General features: G+C 43.7%; 1 protein-coding gene across 3 annotated transcripts in view; it reads right to left on the minus strand.

The window, feature by feature from the left end:
• The window catches only part of dicer1 (dicer 1, ribonuclease type III), a 132850-nt gene that overhangs the window by 21757 nt on the left and 87053 nt on the right, over positions 1-24040 (minus strand). The window contains exons 24-25 of one of the 3 annotated variants that reach the window (XM_078234501.1): positions 17789-17867; positions 13482-13620 (exon numbers count right to left, since the gene is read on the minus strand). In XM_078234501.1, coding sequence (XP_078090627.1) covers positions 13607-13620; positions 17789-17867 — 93 coding nt within the window. In that variant the 3' untranslated portion in view covers positions 13482-13606. Of the gene's footprint in view, positions 1-13464; positions 13621-16038; positions 16100-17788; positions 17868-24040 lie in introns of those variants that run through there. The other 2 variants (XM_078234499.1, XM_078234498.1) reach the window with 2 other exon arrangements.

Below are 24040 nucleotides of genomic sequence, written 5' to 3' on the forward strand. Positions count from 1 at the left end.
CAAGGGAATAGATAAGATAGAAGCAGGGAAGTTGCTTTCACTGGCGGGTGAAACTAGAACTAGAGGGTATAGCCTCAAAATAAGGGGGAGGAGATTTAGAACTGAGTTGAGGAGGAACTTCTTTACTCAAAGGGTTGTGGAATTCCCTGCCCAGTAAGGCAGTTGAGGCTACCTCATTGAATGTTTTTAAGGCAAAGACAGAGAGATTTTTGAACAGTAAAGGAATTAAGGGTTATGGTGAGCGGGCGGGTAAGTGGAGCTGAGTCCATGGGAAGATCAGCCATGATCTTATTGAATGGCGGAGCAGGCTCAAGGGGCCAGATGGCCTACTCCTGTTCCTAGTTCTTACGTTCTTTAAATGTCCTTTATTCTAATAGTAGGTGTGTGTTAAGTAATCAGGTGCCAAGTAATCAGTTACCTAAAGTGGTAACATGTCACTGTGTTGCCCCACATGTATAATCAACGCCTTCTCTGTATGCAAAAAAACAATTTCTGCTCACTACAGAATTGGGCGGCACACGAAATTTTAACTTGCTGTAGAAAAAGAGCTGAGATTGTTCAGAGAGGAAGAAAAAATGAACACATCATTTTTGTTGGAGTTAGGTGGTGAACAAAAGCTCAATGGAAGAGATTTTACGGCTTTTGAAAATGATGAGGGGTGGAAGGTGTTTTCAGGATGGAGCTTCAGAGATCGCTGAAGGTTCTGTTCCCAATGGTTGGATGGGGTGCAGAGAGAAGAAAGGTGTGCAGAAAATAAGGATCAGAGCACAAAAGAGGATTTGGATTTGGTACTGGGAAATGAACCGGGCCAAGTGTTAGATTTGGTTGTGGGAGAGCACTTTGGAGATAGTGACCACAATTCGGTGTCTTTTGTTATTGCAATGGAGAGGGATAGGGCCGGACGGCAGGGCAAAGTTTATAATTGGGGGAGAGGTAATTATGATGCAATTAGGCAAGAATTAGGGGGCATAAGATGGGAACAGAAACTGTCAGGGAAAGGCACTAATGAAAAGTGGAACTTTTTCAAGGAACAAATACTGTGTCCTTGATAGGTATGTCCCTGTCAGGCAGGCAGGAAATGGCTGAGTGAGGGAACCATGGTTCACAAAAGAGGTGGAATGTCTTGTAAAAAGGCAGAGGGAAGCTTATGTAGGAATGAGGAAACAAGGTTCAGATGGCTTGATTGAGGGTTATCATAGAATCATAGAATCCCTACAGTGCAGAAGGAGGCCATTCGGCCCATCGAGTCTGCACCGACCACAATCCCACCCAGGCCCTACCCCCACATATTTTACCCGCTAATCCCTCTAACCTACGCATCTCAGGACTCTAAGGGGCAATTTTTTTTAACCTGGCCAATCAACCTAACCCGCACATCTTTGGACTGTGGGAGGAAACCGGAGTACCCGGAGGAAACCCACGCAGACACAAGGAGAATGTGCAAACTCCACACAGACAGTGACCCGAGTCGGGAATCGAACCCAGGACCCTGGAGCTGTGAAGCAGCAGTGCTAACCACTGTGCTACCGTGCCGCCCCTTACACGTTACCGTGCCGGGTTACACGTGAGCAAGGAATGAGCTGAAAAAGGGGCTTAGGAGAGCTAGGAGGGGGCATGAGAAGTCCTTGGTGGGTCGAATCAAGAAAAACCCCAAGGCTTTTTACTCTTATGGGAGGAATAAAAGAATGACCAGGGTGAGGTTAGGGCCGGTCAAGGACAGTAGTGGGAACTTGTGTATGGAGTCAGTAGAGATAGGAGAGGTGATGAATGAATACTTTTCTTCAATGTTTGCCAAGGAGAGGGACCATGTTTTTGAGGAAGAGAAGGTGTTACAGGCTAATAGGCTGGAGGAAGTAGATGTTCGGAGGGAGGATGTACGAGCAGTTTTGAATAAACTGAAGGTCGATAAGTCCCCTGGGCCTGATGAAATATATCCTAGGATTCTTTGGGAAGCAAGGGATGAGATTGCAGAGCCTTTGGCTTTGATCTTTGGGTCCTCACTGTCCACGGGGATGGTACCAGAGGACTGGAGAATGTTGTTCCTCTGTTTAAGAAAGGGAACAGAAATGACCCTGGTAATTATAGGCTGGTTAGTCCTACTTCGGTGGTTGGTAAGTTGATGGAAAAGGTCCTTAGGGATGGGATTTACGACCATTTAGAAACATGCGGATTAATCTGGGATAGTCAGCACGGATTCGTGAAGGGCAAGTTGTGCCTCACAAATTTGATTGAATTTTTTGAGGAGGTAACTAAGTGTGTTGATGAAGGAAGGGCAGTTGATGTCATATACATGGATTTTAGTAAGGCGTTTGATAAGGTCCCCCATGGTCGGCTTACGATGAAAGTAAGGAGGTGTGGGATACAGGGAAAGTTGGCCGATTGGATAGGTAACTGGCTATCTGATCGAAGTATTCTGTAACTTGATTTAGTGTCTCTGTGCACTGTTTGAGAGCACATTTCCACTCCATCTGACGAAGGAACAGCGCTCTGAAAGCTTATGGTATTTGCTACCAAATAAACCTGTTGGACTTTAACCTGGTGTTGTGAGACTTCTTACTATCTGATCGAAGACAGAGGGTGCTGGTGGATGGAAAATTCTCGGACTGGAGGCAGGTTGCTAGCGGAGTGCCACAGGGATCAGTGCTTGGTCCTCTGCTCTTTGTGATTTTTATTAATGACTTAGAGGAGGGGGCTGAAGGGTGGATCAGTAAATTGGCTGATGACACCAAGATTGGTGGAGTAGTGGATGAGGTGGAGGGCTGTTGTAGACTGCAGAGACATAGATAGGATGCAAAGCTGGGCTGAAAAATGGCAAATGGAGTTTAACCCTGATAACTGAGAGGTGATTCATTTTGGTAGGACAAATTTAAATGTGGATTACGGGGTCAAAGGTAGCATTCTGAAGACTGTGGAGGAACAGAGAGATGTTGGGGTCCATATCCACAGATCTCTGAAGGTTGCCACTCAAGTGGATACAGCTGTGAAGAAGGCCTATAGTGTGTTAGCTTTTATTAACAGGGGGTTGGAGTTTAAGAGCTGTGGTGTTATGCTGCAACTGTACAGGACCTTGGTGAGACCACATTTGGAATATTGTGTGCAGTTCTGGTCACCTCACTATAAGAAGGATGTGGAAGCGCTGGAAAGAGTGCAGAGGAGATTTACCAGGATGCTGCCTGGTTTGTAGGGTAGGTCTTATGAGGAAAGGTTGAGGGAGCTAGGGCTGTTCTCTATGGAGCGGAGGAGGCTGAGGGGAGACTTAATAGAGTCTCCCACCATGAACCCTATAGTTATGCCCCCTTGTAATAGCTCCATCCACTTGAGGAAATAGTCTTTGAACGTTCACTCTATCTATCCCCTTCATCATTTTATAAACCTCTATTAAGTCTCCCCTCAGCCTCCTCCGCTCCAGAGAGAACAGCCCGAGCTCCCTCAACCTTTCCTCATAAGACCTACCCTCCAAACCAGGCAGCATCCTGGTAAATCTCCTCTGCACTCTTTCCAGCGCTTCCACATCCTTCTTATAGTGAGGTGACCAGAACTGCACACAATATTCCAAATGTGGTCTCACCAAGGTCCTGTACAGTTGCAGCATAACCCCACGGCTCTTAAACTCCAACCCCCTGTTAATAAAAGCTAACACACTATAGGCCTTCTTCACAGCTCTATCCACTTGAGTGGCAACCTTTAGAGATCTGTGGATATGGACACCAAGATCTCTCTGTTCCTCCACAGTCGTCAGAACCCTACCTTTGACCCTGTAATCCACATTTAAATTAGTCCTACCAAAATGAATCACCTCACATTTATCAGGGTTAAACTCCATCTGCCATTTTTCAGCCCAGCTTTGCATCCTATCTATGTCTCTTTGCAGCCTACAACAGCCTTCCACCTCATCCACTACTCCACCAATCTTGGTGTCATCAGCAAATTTACTGATCCACCCTTCAGCCCCCTCCTCTAAGTCATTAATAAAAATCACAAAGAGCAGAGGACCAAGCACTGATCCCTGTGGCACTCCGCTAGCAACCTGCCTCCAATCCGAAAATTTTCCATCCACCACCACCCTCTCTTCGATCAGATAGCCAGTTACCTATCCAATCGGCCAACTTTCCCTCTATCCCACACCTCCTTACTTTAATCATAAGCCGACCATGGGGGACCTTATCAAACGCCTTACTAAAATCCATGTATATGACATCAACTGCCCTACCTTCATCAACACACTTAGTTACCTCCTCAAAAAATTCAATCATATTTGTGAGGCACGACTTGCCCTTCACGAATCCGTGCTGACTATCCCGGATTAATCCGCATCTTTCTAAATGGTCGTAAATTCCATCCCTAAGGACCTTTTCCATCAACTTACCAACCACCGAAGTAAGACTAACCGGTCTATAATTACCAGGGTCATTTCTATTCCCTTTCTTAAACAGAGGAACAACATTCGCCATTCTCCAGTCCTCTGGCACTATCCCCGTGGACAGTGAGGACCCAAAGATCAAAGCCAAAGGCTCTGCAATCTCATCCCTTGCCTCCCAAAGAATCCTAGGATATATTTCATCAGGCCCAGGGGACTTATCGACCTTCAGTTTATTCAAAACTGCCAGGGCATCCTCCCTCCGAACATCTATTTCCTCCAGCCTATTAGCCTGTAACACCTTGTCTTCCTCAAAAACATGGCCCCTCTCCTTGGTGAACACTGAAGAAAAGTATTCATTCATCACCTCGCCTATCTCTACTGACTCCATACACAAGTTCCCACTACTGTCCTTGACCGACCCTACCCTCACCCTGGTCATTCTTTTATTCCTCACATAAGAGTAAAAAGCCTAATTAAAAGTATGGACTGGAAAAATTCACAAAAATAAAAGTCAGCCGTGTTGATTTTGGATATTAAGGTGTTTTGTGAGATTAAAGACTCCATACAAAACGAGTGTATGGGTTGAGTATAAGGTTGGAAGGTTAGCTTTAGATCGGACAGGACACCTTATATATAAAAACCTGTGAGAAGCCATTCACTAATATATTTTATGTAAATGTCTATTTTGAGCTATTAAATGTTTGACATTATGGGGAGGTAGTGGTATAGCTACTGAATTAGTAATCCACAGGCCTTCGGGACACGGGTTCAAATCCCACCAGGACTGCTGGTGGAATTTAAATCCAATCAAGAAACCTGGGATATAAAGCTAGTCTCAGTAATGGTATCCATGAAACTATCAATTGTTCCTTTAGATTTTTTAAAATTACTGTCACAACCATTGTGCCACCGTGCCTCCTCTAGAGAAGGGAATCTTTTTTAAAAATCTGTCATCCTTACCTGGTCTAGCCTACATGCAATTCCAGATCCACAGCAATTGCAGCTGTTATTTCTCCCTGAAATGGCCACTCAGTTCAAGGGCAATTAGGGATGGGCAACAAATGTTAGTCTTACCAGTGACATCTGCTTTGCTTCAAAGAATACATTTTTAAAAATACCACTGAATATAGTTGATGATCTAGCCTCAGCTGGTCTCTGAGGCAGAGAATACCAAAGATTAATGACCTTAGAGGAGAATAAATTTCTGCCTTAAATGGGCACCCCTTATTCTGAAACTGCAACCCCTATTTCTACATTTTCACAATGAGTTAAAATATCTTGATCAAGAACACAGCTTGCTTAGCCTCCGCCATTTCCTTGTTTTCCATAATTAATTCCCCAATCTCCATCTCCAAGAGACCAAAGTTTTACTTTAGCTACTCTCTTCCTTTTTATACACTTGTAAAAGCTTTTGCTGCTCATTGTTTAGTTCTTGCTCTTTATTTTCATTCTAAGTTCTCTCTCCTCATTAATTTTTTTGTCATCCTTTTGCGGTTTCTAAAATATTCCCAATCACTTGGCTGACCACAAATATGTCCAGAATTGTACATCTTTTCTTTCAATGTGATACCACCTTTAACTTCTTTGGTTAGCTACAGATGACTCATCCTTCTTGTAGGCTTTCTTTTTCATGGAGATGATCTTTAGAGTTATGAAGCATCTCCTTAAATGTTTGACACTGCTCATCTATCGTCTTATCTTTTAAGCTATTTCGCGTGGAACTGTTAAAAAAAAAACCTTCTTCCACCTCCACTGACTTTGCAGGAGAGCTTAAAATGTTTGATTGTCAATACTGCTCATTAGATGGTTGCCAAATGCCCATGACAGATATTTGACACCCCCCCCCCAAACCTTCAATCCTCTCCCAACTTAACATAGCTGGGTTTAAACTAAGAAATCTAAAGATTGAAGGAAAAGGAGACAGGAAAGAGTTTTTCTCTTAGAATATTAATGGAACGTGGACATCACTGGCTAGGCCAGCATTTATTGCCCATGCCTGGTGGTAGTGAGCTACCTTCTTGAACTACTGCAACCTTTGTGGCGCAGATACACCCGCAGTGCTGGTAGGGAGTTCCAGAATTTTGATCCAGTCACGCTGCAGAAATGGCGATATATTTCCAAGTCAGGATGGTGAAGGCTTGGGAAGGAATTTCCAGGTCGTGGTGCTCCCATGTGTCTGCTGCCATTGTGCTTCTAGATGGCAGTCGTGGATTTGAAAGGTGCTGACGAAGGAGCTTTGACAAGTTCCTGCAGTGCATCTTGTATCTGGTACACGCTGCTGCCACTGTGCACTGGAGGTGCAGAGAACAAAGAACAATACAGCACAGGAACAGGCCCTTTGGCCCTCCAAGCCTGCGCGCCGCTCCCTGGTCCAAACTAGACAATTCTTTTATATCCCTCCATTCTCACTCCGTTCATGTGGCTATCTAGATAAGTCTTAAACGTTCCCAGTGTTTCTGCCTCCACCACCTTGCCCGGCAGCGCATTCCAGGCCCCCACCACCCTCTGTGTAAAATACGTCCTTCTGATATCAGTGTTAAACCTCCCCCCCCTCACCTTGAACCTATGACCCCAGGTCACCACCGACCTGGGAAAAAGCTTCCCACCTTTCACCCTATCTATGCCTTTCATAATTTTATACATCTCTATTAGGTCACCCCTCATCCTCCGTCTTTCCAGTGAGAACAACCACAGTTTACCCAATCTCTCCTCATAACTAAGCCCTTCCATACCAGGCAACATCCTGGTAAACCTCCTCTGCACTCTCTCTAAAGCCTCCACGTCCTTCTGGTAGTGTGGCGACCAGAACTGGGCGCAGTATTCCAAATGCGGCCGAACCAACGTTCTATACAACTGCAACATCAGACCCCAACTTTTATACTCTATGCCCCGTCCTATAAAGGCAAGCATGCCATATGCCTTATTCACTACCTTCTCCACCTGTGACGTCACCCTCAAGGATCTGTGGACTTGCACACCCAGGTCCCTCTACGTATCTACACCCTTTATGGTTCTGCCATTTATCGTATAGCTCCCCCCTACGTTAGTTCTACCAAAATGCATCACTTCACATTTATCTGAATTGAACTCCATCTGCCATTTCTTTGCCCAAATTTCCAGCCTATCTCTATCCTTCTGTAGCCTCTGACAATGTTCCTCACTATCTGCAAGTCCAGCCATTTTCTTGTCGTCCGCAAAATTACTGATCACCCCAGTTACACCTTCTTCCAGATCGTTTATATAAATCACAAACAGCAGAGGTCCCAGTACAGAGCCCTGCGGAACACCATTAGTCACAGGCATCCAGCCGGAAAAAGACCCTTGCACTACCACCCTCTGTCTTCTGTGACCAAGCCAGTTCTCCACCCATCTAGCCACCTCCCCCTTTATCCCATGAGATCCAACCTTTTGCACCAACCTACCATGAGGGACTTTGTCAAACGCTTTACTAAAGTCCATATAGACGACATCCACGGCCCTTCCCTCGTCAACCATTCTAGTCACTTCTTCAAAAAACTCCACCAGGTTAGTGAGGCATGACCTCCCTCTCACAAAACCATGCTGACTATCGTTAATGAGTTTATTCCTTTCTAAATGCGCATACATCCTATCTCTAAGAATCCTCTCCCACAACTTCCCGACCACGGACGTCAAGCTCACCGGCCTATAATTTCCCGGGTTATCCTTCCTACCCTTCTTAAATAACGGGACCACATTAGCTATCCTCCAATCCAGTGGGTGGATGCTTATGGATGGGGTGCCAATGAAGTGGACCGATTTGTTCCGGATGGTGTCAAGGTTTGAGTATTGTTGGAGCTGCACCCTTCCAGACAAGTGGAGAGTATTCAAGCACACTCTTGATTGCGCCTTGTAGATGGTGGACAGGCCTCTAACCTGCTCTCATAGTCATAGTTTTTATATCGCTAGTCCAGTTCAATTTCTGGTAAATGGTAACCTCCATGATGTTGAAGCAGGGGATTCAGAGGTGATAACACCAGCCAAATTCAAGGGATTATGGTTACATTCTCTCTTGTTGGAGATGGTCATTCCCTTACACTTTTGTGTGCAAAAGTTACATGCCACTTATGAGCCCAAGCCTAAATAGTGCCCAGGTCCTGCTGCATTTACAGTAATCGCGGAGTCGTGAACAGTGCTGAACATTGAGTAATCAGTGAACATCCCCACTTCTGACCTTATGATGGAAGGAAAGTCATTGATGGAGCAGTTGAGGATGGTAGGGCCGAGGACATTACCTCAGGAACCTCTGCAATAATGTCCTGGAACTGAGATGATTGACCTCCAATAACTGTAACCATCTTCCTTTGAGCGAGGTGTGACTCCAACCAGCAGAGACTTTTCCTGATTCTCACTGACACCAGTTTTGCTGGGGCTCCTTGATTTCACATTTGGTCAAATGCTGCCATGATGTCAAGGGCTATCATTCACCTCAGCTCTAGATTCAGCTCTTCTCTCCATGTTTGAACCAAGGCTGTAATGAGGTCAGGAGCTGAGTGGCCCTGGCTGAAATCAAACTGAATGTCAGTAAGCAAGTTATTGCTAAGTGTTTGTTGATAGCACTGTTAATAATCCCATCCATCACTTTACTGATGATTGAAGAGTATACCAATAGGGTGGTAATTGGCAGGTTAGGTTTCTTCTGTTTGTGTACACAGGAGGTACCTGCACAATTTTACACATTGCCAGGTGTATGCCAGTGCTGTAACAAGTTCTGGAGCACAAATCTTCAGTACTACTGCCAGAATATCAGAACCCATATCCACTGTCTTCACCCATTTCCTAATATCATATGGAGTGAAGTGAATTGGCAGAAGACTGGCACCTGGAGTAAGCCAAGTTGGATCATGCCCCTGGCACTTCTGCTTGAAAATTTCTGCAAATTCGCCAGCCTCATCTTTTGCACTGACGTGCTCGGCTCTCCCCATCATTGAGGAGGGTGTATTTGTGGAGCGTCGTTCTCCAGTGAATTGCTGAATTGCCCCCCCATCATTCATGACTGGATGTGGCAGGACTACAGAGCTTAGGCCCGATTGTTGGTTGTGGAATCACTTAGCTCTGTCTTACACTTTCGACTTATGCTGTTTGGCACGCTAGTTCCGTGCTGTAGCTTCAACAGTGTGACATCTCAATTTTAGTTATGATTGGTGTTGCGCCTGGTATTCCCTCCTGCAGTCTTCATTGAACCAGGATTGGTCCACTGGCTTGGTGTTAATGGTAGAGTGGGGAATGCATGGGCCAAGTTACAGGTTGTGGTTGTACACAATTCTGCTGCCGCTAAAGGCCACAGCACCTCATGGTTGCCAGTCTGGAGTTGTTAAACCTGTTTGAAATCTATCCCATTTTGTGCGGTGTAAGTGCCAGACAACATGATGGAGGGTATCTCAATGTGAGGACACTATTTCGTTTGGTGGTCACTCCTTTCGATACTGTCATGGACAGATGTATCTGAGACAGGCAGATTGATTTGATTTATTGTCACAGGTATTAACACAGTGAAAAGTATTGTTTCTTGCGTGCTATACATTCAAAACATACCATTCATAGAGAAGGAAATGAGACAGTGCAGAATGTAGTGTTACAGTCATAGCTAGGATGTAGAGAAAAATCAACTTAATGCAAGGTAAGTCCATTCAAAAATCTGACAGCAACAGGGAAGAAGCTGTTCTTGAGTCGGGTTGGCACGTGACCTCAGACTTTTGTATCTTTTTCTCGACAGAAGGAGGTGGAAGAGAGAATGTCCAAGGTGCATAGGGTCCTTAATTGTGCTGGCTGCTTTACCAAGGCAGCGGGAAGTGTAGACAGAGTCTATGGATGGAAGGCTGGTTTACGTGATGGATTGGGCTACATTCACGACCTTTTGTAGTTCCTTGCGGTCTTGGGCAGAGCAGGAGCCATACCAAGCTGTGATATAACCAGAAAGAATGCTTTCTATGGTGCATCTGTAAAAGTTGGTGAGAGTCATAGCTAACATGCCAAATTTCCTTAGAATTCTGAGAAAGTAGAGGCATTGGTGGGCTTTCTTAACTATGTCAGCATGGGGGAACCAGGACAGATTGTTGGTGATCTGGACACCTAAACTTGAAGCTCTCGACTCTTTCTACTTCATTCCCATTGATATAGACAGGGGCATGTTCTCCTTTACGCTTCCTGAAGTCAATGACAATCTCCTTCGTTTTGTTGACATGGTGTCGTCAGCAAACTTGAAAATTGAATTGGAGGTGAATTTGGCCACACAGTCATTGGTGTATAAGGAGTATAGTAGGGAGCTGAGAACATAGCCTTGTGGGGCACCGGTGCTGAGGATGATCGTCGAGGTGTTGTTGCCTATCCTTACTGATTGTGGTCTGTGAGTTATGAAGTTCAGGATCCAGTCGCAGAGGGAGGTGCTGAGGCACAGGCCACAGAGTTTGGAGCTGAGTTTTGTGGGAATAATAGTGTTGAAGGCTGAGCTGTAGTCAATAAATAGAAGTCTGATATAGGTGTCCTTGTTACCTAGGTGTTCCAGGGTTGAGTGCAGGGCCAGGGAAATGGCGTCTGCTGTGGACCAGTTGCGGCGGTAGGCAAACTATAGTGGATCCAGGTAGTCCGGGAGGCTGGAACTGATTCATGCCATGACTAACCTTTCGAAGCATTTCATAATGATGGATGTCAGAGCCACTGGCCAATAGTCATTAAAGCACGCTGCTTAGTTTTTCTTAGGTACTGGGATGATGGTCGCCTTCTTGAAGCAGATAGGGACCTCAGATTGTTGTAAAGAGAGGTTGAAGGTGTCTGTGAATACCTCCGCCAGCTGATCCGCGCAGGATTTGAGTGCACGTCCAGGTACCCCATCCGGGCCAGTTGCTTTCTGTGGGTTGACCTTCAAGAAAGCTGCTCTGACACCTGCAATGGTGACCCCAGATACAGGTTCATCCAGGGCTTCCAGGGTGGAGGACATGCTCTCGCTGATCTCTTGCTAAAAACAGGCGTAGAATGCATTGAGCTCATCAGGGACAGGTGCGTTGGAGCCGGCGATTTTACATGCCTTCATCTTGTAGCCTGTTATGTCTTGCAGACCTTGCCATAGTCGGCGGGTGTCAGTGTGGCTAGCCTGGGACTCTAACTTGGTCCAGTATTGTCTTTTGGCATCTTTGATGGATCTCCTTAGATCGTATCTGGCTTTCTTGTATAGGTCAATGTCGCCTGACTTGAACGCCTCAGACCTGGACTTCAGCAAGCAGTGGATATCTCTGTTCATCCATGGTTTCCGATTGGGGAACTCACGGATTTGCTTCTTTGGCACACAGTCTTCTACACACTTACTAATGAAGTCAGTTACTGTAGTGGCTGGTCGCAGAGTTTTTAAATACTGACCAGTCCACTGAATTCAAGCAGCCCCGTAGGAGATCACTCGATTCCTCAGACCAACATTGCATGACTCTCTTTGATGGATTCTCCGCTTCAGTTTTTGCTTGTAAGCTGGGAGTAGAAGCACAGCCTTGTGGTCTGATTTGCCAAAGTGTGGGCAGGTGATAGAGTGGTAGACATGTTTGATATTTGTGTAGCATTGGTGAGGAGGTCAAATGTTTTTCCCTTTTGTTGGTTTCCTCACCACCTGCCACAGACTCAGTCTTACAGTTATGTCCTTTAAGACTCAGCAGCTTGGTCAGTAATGGTGCTACTGAGCCACTCTTGGTGATGGACACTGAAGTACTCCTCCCAGAGTACATTCTGCACCCTTCCCACCCTCATTGTTTCCTTCAAGAGGTGCTCCACATAGAGGAGTAGTGATTCAACAGCTGATGTGGGGGATAGTACGTGGTTATCAGCAAGAGATTCCTTTGACCTGATGCGATGAGACTTCATGGGGTCCAGATTAGATGTTGGGCACTCCCACTGTTGTCACCACCTGTGACAGGACAGGATGGTGATTGTGGTGTCTGAGGCATTATCCGTATGGTATGATTCTGTCAGAATGATTATGTTAGGTTGTTGCTTGACTAGTCTGAGACAGCTATCCCAATTTTGGGACTAGCACCCAAGTGTTTGCAAGATTGATGGGGCTGGATATGCCATTGTTATTTCCAATGCATTGGTCAATGCAGAGTGGTCTGCCCTTCTAGACTTTTTAATGGCCTGCCTTTCAGAGGACATTTCAGTCACATGTAGGTCAGATCTTGTAAGAACAGCAGATTTCCTTCCTAAAGGAAATTAGTCAGCCAGATGAGTTTTTACAATTGACAGTAATTTCATGGTCATCCTTTTTAATTCCAGGTTGATACCAAATTCAAACTTTACCATTTGCCATGGTGGGAATGGAACCTGGCTACACTGGGTCACAGGATTATCAGACTAATGACAACACCATTATCCCACCTCCTCCCCAGAGAATCATAGTGCTGTTTATTTGATGTGATGCGTGCTCAGCACAGGAACTTGTATTGGAAGTGAAGTGCAAGTATAACCTTCTGCTACTGCTTGACACAGCACATTTGAGATCTAATACCTTCAATAGGGGTGGCACAGTGACACAATGGTTAGCACTGCTGCCTCACAGCACCAAGGACATCGGTTCGATTCCGGCCTTGGGTGACTGTTCGTGTGGAGCTTGCACATTCTCCGTGTCTGTGCGGGTTTCCTCCAGGTGCTCCAGTTTCCTCCTATGGTCCAAAGATGTGCAGGTTAAGTGGATTAGCCATGCTAAATTGCCCCTTAGTGTCCGGGGGACTAGCAAGGGTAAATGCAAGGGGTTACGGGGATAGGGCCTGGGAGGGATTGTGGTCAGTGCAGACTCGATGGGCCGAATGGCCTCCTTCCGCACTGCAGAGATTCTATGATTCAATACCCATGGAGTTTGAAGACACTAACTCAACAGCTCTGGAACTTCCAGATGAAGACACTGCTAACATGTTACATATCAACGGAATGTTTATCGTCCATTGTGAATTCAGGCACTGGTGCAGCAATTTTAACCAGGTTTAGAAAGTTAGTATGGAAAATATTTTATATTATAAAAAGGAACTTGGAGGCTCCACTAATCCAGAGTTCTCCCTTTCATTTGTAAAGGAGCTTTACCCTCTCCCCTACCTCTACTACTTTACACCTACCATGTCTTTCAACTCGCTCTTGTCCATAATGCATCTGTCCTGATTTACCACGTAGCCAGGAGGGAGCCAATTCACTGGTGGGTCAAATATTGAGACCACCATTCGACTGGGAAGTCCCTTCTTCTTTCCAAGACGATAGAGATTACAGTTGCTGACCTGAACAAATGAAATAAATGGACAGGTTATGAGTGGTAGCCAGTGTCTGGGGCAAAGATTACAAAGTAATCATCTTCTGTAAAAACTGAAATACTCAGAAACATAGAAAATAGGAGCAGGAACAGGCCATTTGGCCCTAAAAGGTTTACATGATATCCTTAGACTATGGCCCCTGGTTCTGGACCATTGGGAACATCCTTCCTGCATCTACCCTGTTAGACATTTATAGGTTTTTATGAGATTCTGCACTCATTCTTCTGAACTCCAGCAAATATAATCCTAACCAACTCAATCTCTCCTCATGCATCAGTCCTGCCTTTCCAGGAATCAGTCTGTTAAACCTTCTCTGCACTCCCTCTAGAGCAAGAACATTCTTCCTCAGAAAGACTAAGCATAATATTCGGCCTTTAATTAGTTAAAGCCTTCCGAAAGTCCAAATTAACCACATCCACTGGCTGCCCCTCATCAACTTTACTAATTACATCCTCGAAGAATTCCAATAGATTTGTCAAGTATGATTTCCCTTTCGTAAATCCATGCTGACTGTCTAACTCTACCACTGTTTACCAAGTGCTCTACTATAAAATCTTTGATAACGGACTCTAGAATTTTCCCCACTATTGACGTCAGGCTGACTGGTCTATAATTCCGTTTTCTCTCCCTTTTTGTAATAGTGGGGTTACATTAGCTACTCTCCAATCTCAGCCTTCAAACAGTGGGAACTGATTCCTTCCAACTGCTCGTCCTGAAGATATCTGTTATACAACTACAGTTGAGAAAGTTAAATTGCTCATGGCGCTCAAAAATAAACTCTTACGGTAATTTTCCAGCGATCTGCTGAAAATCATGCTTTGTACATGTTTTCCATTACTTAACGTTGTTTCAGTATGCCAGCTTTAGGCAAATGCAAAACAAAAGTCAAAGTTCACTGGAAAATGCACTTTGAAGTAATACAGATCCTTCTAAATGTCCAAGTAGTACTGCATTGGGAAAGATTAAGCAGAATATTTGGCCTTTAAAGTAATTTACAGGTCATAGTGCTGCTCAGTTCAATGGCACCAGCACTCAAGATATAGATGATCAGACTTCTGATATCGCCACCATCTGTGTGACCATTTGGGTACCCATCTCATTCTTTAGAACTAGATTTCACTAATGATGCATTGATTAATCCTTCTATTTATATGTGATTAGGCTGCTGGACATTTGCAACAAGAGATGGACCCAAAAAAAGACAAAATATCTGTGAAATGATGAGTGCGCTTACTGTATATTTTTCCCAGGTTAGACATTCTGAGTGACTTCAAAAGGCCTATCTGGTGACTCTGGAGGACAGTTAGTGTTTAACTGCTCCCCTGTAGTCCTTGTCAGAAGTGTATATTTATCTACAGGAGCTCTTCGATCACACCCAAATACCCATTACCAAAGACGAATCAGTCCGTCAGTGTTTCATAACCATTACCCATGATCATCAATGTAAAGGTCAGTCCTCCCCAAAACACAAGGGATGTGGAGTTACTGGGGGAGGGCGTGGAGGTCAACGTGAAGGATGTGAAAGAGCAAAGAACATGTGCTGGAACAGAAAGCTGAAGATGGCTGGAGGTACGGAGGGGCAAAGTCATGGAAAGACTTAAAGATCAGCACCAGGATATAGAAGTAAATACGTCACCGAATGGGGACCAATGAAAATTGGGACAGAAAGAGGAAAGGCAAAGATGAGGGATTGCATGGATAGGAGACTTAGAGGAGCTGCAAACTGGGAAGGATGGAATTTTAAAGAAGACAAGAAGAAATCAAATTAATCAAGAGGGGGGTCAAGATATGGATAAATACTTCTGTAGTAGGAAAGGTTAACTAGAACACTGATAGGTGAAATTGCAGAAGAAACAACAAATAGTCTTGGGAGTGCCTAGTACGCTCTTTTGAAAGTCAACTTAAAGATTACAAAATGCAGCAACATCACACCATCGACACTGCTGAGTACGCACAGGTTTGACCAACCCTTCTTGCTCGGGGTGCCACATTTGCACATTTTTCTCACTTGGAGCGAATGAGTAAATTTTGGAATGAGAAATTTTGTGACAACAGCTTGAATTTAAAAAAGTGTATGTTTTAAGAAAATAAATAATTGCTGAACAAGAGTACAGCAATGTCATAGCAATAAATTAAGTTAAAAAAGCAATAAAAATTCACAGGGTGAGAGGGAGTCACACAGGGTGTGGGTGTGTGTCAGTGTATACACACATGCTGGTGTAGGGTGTTGTCCAGACCAGGAAGGTCTGAAGCCTGCCCTCTCTCATGCCACCCCTCTCTCTCCCCCCCCCCTCCATCCAGATTACCACTACTTCCGACCCAGTCCACTTCTATCAAACTTACCTTTCTGCTCTGATTCCCAGACAGAAACATATTCAAAACCTATCTGGTAACTGATGACATTTCACTTGTCCAATCACAGGCTGGTTTCACCCTACATAGGCAGCTAAAATCCATTAGCAGCCAATCAGCATCCAATACATTGAGGTCCCGGCATCACAGATGTCATTCTGCAGCCAATGCCATATACTACCAAAAAATGTCTGAAGGCACTTAATACTGCAAAGACTATGGGCCCTGACAATATTCCAGCAATAGGACTGAAGACACGCTCCAGAACTTGCTGCATCCCTAGCCAAGCTGTCCCAGTACAGCTGCAACACTGGCATCCACTCAGCAACGCGGGAAATTGCCCAGGTATATCCTGTACGAAAGGAACAGGGCAAATCCAACTCGGCCAATTACCGCCCCATCAGTCTACTCTCGATCATCAGTAAAGTGGCACTCACTCAGCAATAATCTGTTCACGGATGCTCAGTTTAGATTCCTTCAGAGTCAGAGTTCCTGACCTCTTTACAACCCTGGTACAAACATGGGCAAAAGAGCCATTGCTGTGGCTCTGGAGTCACAGGTAGGGCAGACCAAGTAAGGACAGCAGATTTTCTTCCCTAAAGGGACATTGGTGAACCAGATGGGTTTTTTTGACAATCGACAATGGTTTCATGGTTATCAGTAGATTCTTCCAGATATTTTTTATTGAATTCAAATTCCACCTTCTGCTGTGGCGGGATTTGAACCCGGGTCCCCAGAACATTAGCTGAATTTCTGGATTAATAGTCTAGCGTTAATACCACTAGGCCAACACCTCCCCTAATGTTGCTGTTGATTTAAAGAAGCTGTTGCTCATCCAGATTTGCTGTCAGCCAGGCAGTCAAACAGAGATAACCGAAGTGGGTGCTGTCATAATACATGTGAGCACTAATTGGAATTTGAAAATTGGGTCTGTTCTGAATCTGCTTGGTGGTGACGGATCTCTTTTGTGCAGTAAGCCCACTAATTATGTCATCAATGGGCAATGTGCATGCTCGAGAGTAGAAAAAAATCCGCAAAGTTCTGTGAGATGAAGCAGCATCAGAGAAGAAAGGCATCTAAATACACTGGCTTAATCTTTAAAATAAAAAAATCTATAAGCTTCCTACAGGAAGTTGGTGCAAAAGCAAAGAAAGGGTCACAGGATGAAGAGACTGCACGGTCAAATCGGGCTGTAGACAAACAGAATGGCAAAACGCCAGTCTGCTAGGAGTTATACCAGGTGTAATATGGGAAACATAAACACAGAATTATATTGCACTAGTTTAGTGATTTTCCACAATTCAAGTGACAAACAAACTGCACAAAAAAGATCAGTCACCAGGCAGATTCATTACAGACTGGATTTTCAAATCCTCAAAGGAACTGAATCCTTGGAATAATCCCATTCCTCTGCCTATGAATTGTACGCTGGCTTGTGCAGAACACAAGGGTGTGCAGAGGCTTACAGATACGTACAGAGCTCTGCTTCCAGAACACATGTTTAAATTATTTGGAACACAAGCTGGAGCATCCAGACAATATTGCAAAAATCCTTGGTAAAGTTGGACTCTTTTTACAGCTTCAAGCACAAGCAGGATTAAATGGACTCTGATTTGCAACAATGTGCTCTGCAGGCAAGTTACAGACTGGTGCGTAACATCGTAAAAAGTGACCACAAAATTGTAACCTAAGAAAGTGTGGAAAATAAATGAATAAAACTGATGAGCAACCCCAAAAGAAATTCCATTCAAACAAGCTTGGAGTTAATTGTAGTCAAACTCACACTCGATCTCCTTGTTGAAATGAGCATGTGTTGCTCTCACTTCTCGTCTAGCAACTTGAGATTGTTGTTGATGCTTTCTCTGAAGTTTGTGGAGGTAATAACAAATCAAACATAGTTCTTAACTTTCTCTTTAAGAATAGTAATGCAGGTGAACTGAGGGTAGTCGCATGAGCAGTGTTTCTTATAAGATGCTAAAAAGCTATTCACGATGTGAGAACGAACCTTGCTCTCTTGAAACTTTAAAAGAATGTTTTTAAGGATTGTACAAATCTTTCAGCTAATCCATTGGTTGGTGGATAAGGTGTGGATTTTATATGCTCTTATATGCTGAACACTATGTACTTTTGAGGTAATCCTCAAACTCCTGGGAAGTGAACCATTATCGCTAACAATCTGTTCTGGTTTACCAAATCTTGCAAACGTTTTGTCAAGTTTTTCAACCGTTTGTTCAGTTGTAGCAGACCTCGTGATAACTTCTCGCCGCTTATGACCAAGAACACGAAACCCTCAAATGCACCAGAAAAATCTACATGCAATCTTTGCCACAGAACTTTAGGCCACTCCCCAAGGGTGAAGGTGCAAAGCAGGCAGCATATTTTTTAGGATTAACATTGTCCCACTTTTTCTTCAATCTGAGCATCCAGACCCAGCTGCTAAAAATAACCACTTGCTAATTCCTTCGTCTAGACTATATCAGGATATCCTTCGTGTAGTTGTTCTTCCACGCAGTGTACGAGGAATGATCACTTGGATTCCCCATAATAGACACCCACCTCAGACAATTAACTCATGCTTTCTTGACACTAAAATCAGGAGTTGTATGATGCATTCCAGCTATTGTTCTTTTCAATACCATATGTAGATGTAGAGCTGTAGAGGAAAGGATTGCAAAGATGATTCTGGATAGGAGTGAAAGTAACAGGGTAGTTGTTATGGGGGACTTTAACTTTGCAAATATTGACTGGAAAAGCTATAGTTCGAGTACTTTAGATGGGTCAGTTTTTGTCCAATGTGTGCAGGAGGATTTCCTGACACAGTATGTAGATAGGCCAACAAGAGGCGAGGCCACATTGGATTTGGTTCTGGGTAATGAACCAGACCAGGTGTCAGATTTGGAGGTAGGGGAGCACTTTGGTGATAGCGACCACAATTTGGTTACGTTTACTTTAGCGATGGGAAGGAATAGGTATATACCAAAGGGCAAGAGTTATAGCTGGGGGAAAGGAAATTATGATGCGATTAGGCGAGATTTAGAATGCATAGGTTGGGGAAGGAAACTGCAGGGAATGGCACAATTGAAATGTGGACCTTGTTCAAGGCACAACTACTGGGTGTCCTTGATAAGTACGTACCTGTCAGGCAGGGAGGAAGTGGTCGAGTGAGGGAACCGTGATTTACTAAAGAAGTTGAATCTCGTGAAGAGGAAGAAGGAGACTTATGTAAAGATGAGACGCAAAGGTTCAGTTAGGGCGCTTGAGAGTTACAAGTTAGCCAGGAAGGACCTAAAGAGAGTGCTAAGAAGAGCCAGGAGGGAACATGAGAAGTCTTTGGCAGGTAGGATCAGGGAAAACCCTAAAGCTTTCTATAGGTATGTCAGGAATAAAAGAATGACTAGGGTAAGATTAGGGCCAGTCAAGAACAGTAGTGGGAAGTTGTGCGTGGAGCCTGAAGAGATAGGAGAGGCACTAAATGAATATTTTTCATCAGTATTCAAGCAGGAAAAAGACAATGTTGTCGAGGAGAATACTGAGATACAGGCTATTGGACTGGATGGGATTGAGGTTCATAAGGAGGTGGTGTTAGCAACTCTGGAAAGTGTGAAAATAGATAAGTCCCTTGGACCAGATGGGATTTATCCGAGGATTCTCTGGGAGGCTAGGGAAGAGATTGCAGAGCCTTTGGCTTTGATCTTTATGTCGTCATTGTCTACAGAAATAGTGCCAGAAGACTGGAGGATAGCAAAGGTTGTCCCCTTGTTCAAGAAGGGGAGTAGGGACAACCCTGGTAATTATAGACCAGTGAGCCTTACTTCTGTTGTGGGCAAAGTTTTGGAAAGGATTATGAGAGATAGGATTTCTAATCATCTAGAAAGGAATAATTTGATTAGGGATAGTCAACACGGTTTTGTGAAGGGTAGGTTGTGCCTCACAAACCTTTGAGAAGGTGACCAAAGAGGTGGATGAGGGTAAAGCAGTTGATGTGGTGTATATGGATTTCAGTAAAGCGTTTGATAAGGCTCCCCACGGTAAGCTATTGCAGAAGATACGGAGGCATAGGTTTGAGGGTGATTTAGCAGTTTGGATCAGGAATTGGCTAGCTGTAAGACGACAGAGGGTGGTGGTTGATGGGAAATGTTCATCCTGGAGTTCAGTTACTAGTGGTGTACCGCAAGGATCCGTTTTGGGGCCACTGCTGTTTGTCATTTTTATAAATGACCTGGATGAGGGCGTAGAAGGATGGGTTAATAAATTTGCAGATGACACTAAAGTCGGTGAAGTTGTGGACAGTGTGGAAAGTTGTTGCAGGTTACAGAGGGACATAGATAAGCTGCAGTGCTGGGCTGAGAGGTGGCAAATGGAGTTCAATGCGGAAAAGTGAGAGGTGATTCACTTTGGAAGGAGTAACAGGATTACAGAGTACTGGGCTAATGGTAAGATACTTGGTAGTGTGGATGAACAGAGAGATCTCGGTGTCCATGTGCATAGATCCCCGAAAGTTAGTACCCAGGTTGATAGGGTTGTTAAGAAGGCCTACGGAGTGTTAGCTTTTATTGGTAGAGGGATTGAGTTTCGGAGCCAGGAGGTCATGTTGCAGCTGTACAAAACTCTGATGCGGCCGCACTTGGAGTATTGCGTACAGTTCTGGTCACCGCATTATAGGATGGATGTGGAAGCATTGGAAAGGATGCAGAGGAGATTTACTAGGATGTTGCCTGGTATGGTGAGAAGGTCTTACGAGGAAAGGCTGAGGGACTTGGGGTTGTTTTCGTTAGAGAGAAGGTGGTTAAGAGGTGACTTAATAGAGGCATACAAGATGATCAGAGGGTTAGATAGGGTGGATAGTGAGAGCCTTTTTCCTCGGATGGTGATAGCTAGCACGAGGGGATATAGCTTTAAATTGAGGGGTGATAGATATAGGACAGATGTCAGAGGTAGGTTCTTTACTCAGAGTAGTAAGGGCGTGGAATGCTCTGCCTGCAGCAGTAGTGGACTCTCCAACATTAAGGGCATTTAAATGGTCATTGGATAAACATATGGATGATATTGGAATAGTGTAGGTTAGATGGGCTTTAGATTGGTTTCACAGGTCGGCGCAACATCGAGGGCCGAAGGGCCTGTACTGCACTGTAATGTTCTATATCCAAGATATTCCCCATCACAGAATAATCTCTGGTAGTTTCGAGAAGCTGTCACAGGCAAACTAGCAAAAAATAAACTTTAGCAAAACTAGTTGGTGGCATCTGCTCAAGAGGTAAAAGTTAGCGTGACAATGCATTAGCATGGCACTCTGACTGGTGATACTTAATATCATATCAACATGAAAAAAAAATCAGGGACCTTCTTTGCAATTGGCTAGTAGCTAACAATGGTATGCATTCATACAGCCCAAGAATAGTTAAGGGTTGATGATGTCAAAAATGTGAAATGACGACCATATAGATAATAATGAAACCTTTGCAGACCAAAAATTATATTCAATGCTTTTTTATCTTGCTGAGTTAGATTTAGCACTTAATGCAAAGCAAAAGCTATTGGTCGTTCTTCGCCCAAAGGAAGAATGTGTGACACTATTCCATAAAGTGAAGCGTTGCAAGCAAGCAGTAATGGTAGCTTTTGGTAGCTTTGGATTAAAATGATCAATACTTCAGACTTCTGCAAAGCATCTTTGGCTTCTTTGTATGCTTTCTTAAATTCTGTTGTCCAGTCCCATGACTGTTTCACACAATAGTAAATTATGCAATGGCTTCAACATTGTAGCTTCAGAAAATATTTGCCATAAAAATTTACTAATCCAAGAAAGGACCTCAATTGAAATCACATTCGTCAGATGTGGTGCCTCTAAAACAGCGTCCATCTTTTTAGGTGCTTTATGTAAGCCTTTACTAGCAATAATATGACCTAAATACTGGCCTGATGCCGGGAAAAAGGCTCACTTTTCTTTCTTGATATGCAGCCCATGTGCTTGAAGATGTTCCAATGTTGCTTCTAAATTATTCAAGTGCTCCTGTTCTCTGGACCCTGTAGTTAGACTATCAGCTAGGTAACATTGTACACCAGAGAACCCACTAAAACCTGATCCATTGATCTTTGGAAAAGGGCTGGTGTAATGTAATTACAAAAGGTAATCGCTTTGGAAAAGGGCTGGTGTAATGTAATTACAAAAGGTAATCGCTTATAACAAACAAGACATTGGTCACTTTGGAAAAGGGCTGGTGTAATGTAATTACAAAAGGTAATCGCTTTGGAAAAGGGCTGGTGTAATGTAATTACAAAAGGTAATCGCTTATAACAAACAAGACATTTGAATAACAATGGTTGCGATTCAGCAGCTACATTCATCTGTAAATATGTTCGTGAAAGATCAATTTTGCTGACTTTCTGCCCACCTGATAACTCAGCAAACAAATCTTCAATTGAAGGAAGTGGATATCAGCACACAACACTGGATTTATGGTTTTAAAATCATCATCACAAATACAAACTGAACCATCGGGTTTCATGATGGGTATGATGGGGGGTAGCCCAGTCACTCATTGTAACCAGCTCTAACATGCCAATGTCAACAAGTCGTACTAATTCTTCTTTGACTTTTGGGATGCATTGCAAATAACATTGGCTCTTGCTTTGAGACTTTTTGGTTGACTGTTAGGCTTTATCTTGCGTTTCACTTGAACTTCCTTCATTAAGTCAAGTGTCTCTTTGAATACACTCTTGTATTTATTCAGAAGATGCTGTAGGTGTTTTGACGTGGATTAGTCTGTTGACAGCACTCCAGTTAAGCTTTATCTTCTCCAATCATGACCTCCCAATTAGAGCTGGAAAACTACCACAGACCACATAGAGAGACAACTCTGCTATTTGTCCACTCAACTCTATGTCGTGCATGATCTCTTCCGTGTATATCCTTAAAATCAAATCAGTTGATTTTATAGTAAGTTGCTTCAGCTTTTGCTGGTATGTAGCCTCAGGAATCAAATGTACAACAACACCAGTATCAACCTCCATCTCATAAGGTTGTCCCTTAACTTCAGAATCACCCAGAATCGATGTGATTCACCCTATATGGAGAAGTTGTTCAGTTGGATCCCCATATTTATGGACATTCTCTGCTTCACAGTCATAATTCTTTTCTTCCATGTTGTAAATTATTTTTGTAGAATGCAACTTGTTCTTCTTGGAAGTACCCAGATTCTTCTTCTGAATATTCTTCTCACGGGAAGCTGGTCTAGCCTAACAAGCTTTTGCAATGTGACTCATTTTGCCACAATTCTTGAATTGACTACCCTTGCTCCAGCATTCACTTGGTGAATGGCCCATTTTGACACATCTGTGACATGCTTGTTGCTGTTTTGACTTATCGGCCGGTCTCAACTTGCGGATCTTCATTCCTGCACTAAATTGTGAACACAGTAAGAGTTTTAACAACACCAGGTTAAAGTCCAATAGGTTTATTTGGTAGCAAATTTGCTACCAAATAAACCTGTTGGACTTTAACCTAGTGTTGTTAAAACTCTTACTGTATTTACCCCAGTCCAACACCAGCATCTCCACATCATGACTAAATTGTGAAGCCACTTTAGCAGCAGTTCCATCAATACTAATTTCTACTGCTGTCTTTAAAGTCTTCAGTAAACAATCTTCTTTGAATAGCCACATCTTGGAGACCACAAAGTAGACGATCTCAAAGCGCACCTTCTAATGATCTGCCAAATTTGCAATATTGTGCCAGCTTTTTTTTAAGGTTACCACAAACTGAGCAATGCTTTTGCCTTCCATTTGCTTACTTCAGTGTAACCTGAACTGTTCTGCGATGACCAGTGGCTTGAGAGTAATGCTCGTCAAGGATCTTTGTCAAGCAAGTTTTGGTTTTTGGCTTTGCCGGATGAACCAAGCTCCAGAACAAATTAAAGGTTTGCGCTTCCTATTGCACTGAGAAAAGCTGTTATGAGCAATCATTTGCAATTTTATTCGCTTGTACAATATTCTGAAATACTGCCTAGGAATTCCATCATTCATTTTCTTAATTGAAAAG

This window comes from Mustelus asterias, chromosome 18, assembly GCF_964213995.1.
Source record: "Mustelus asterias chromosome 18, sMusAst1.hap1.1, whole genome shotgun sequence".
In the NCBI taxonomy this organism is placed as follows: Eukaryota; Metazoa; Chordata; class Chondrichthyes; order Carcharhiniformes; family Triakidae; genus Mustelus; species Mustelus asterias.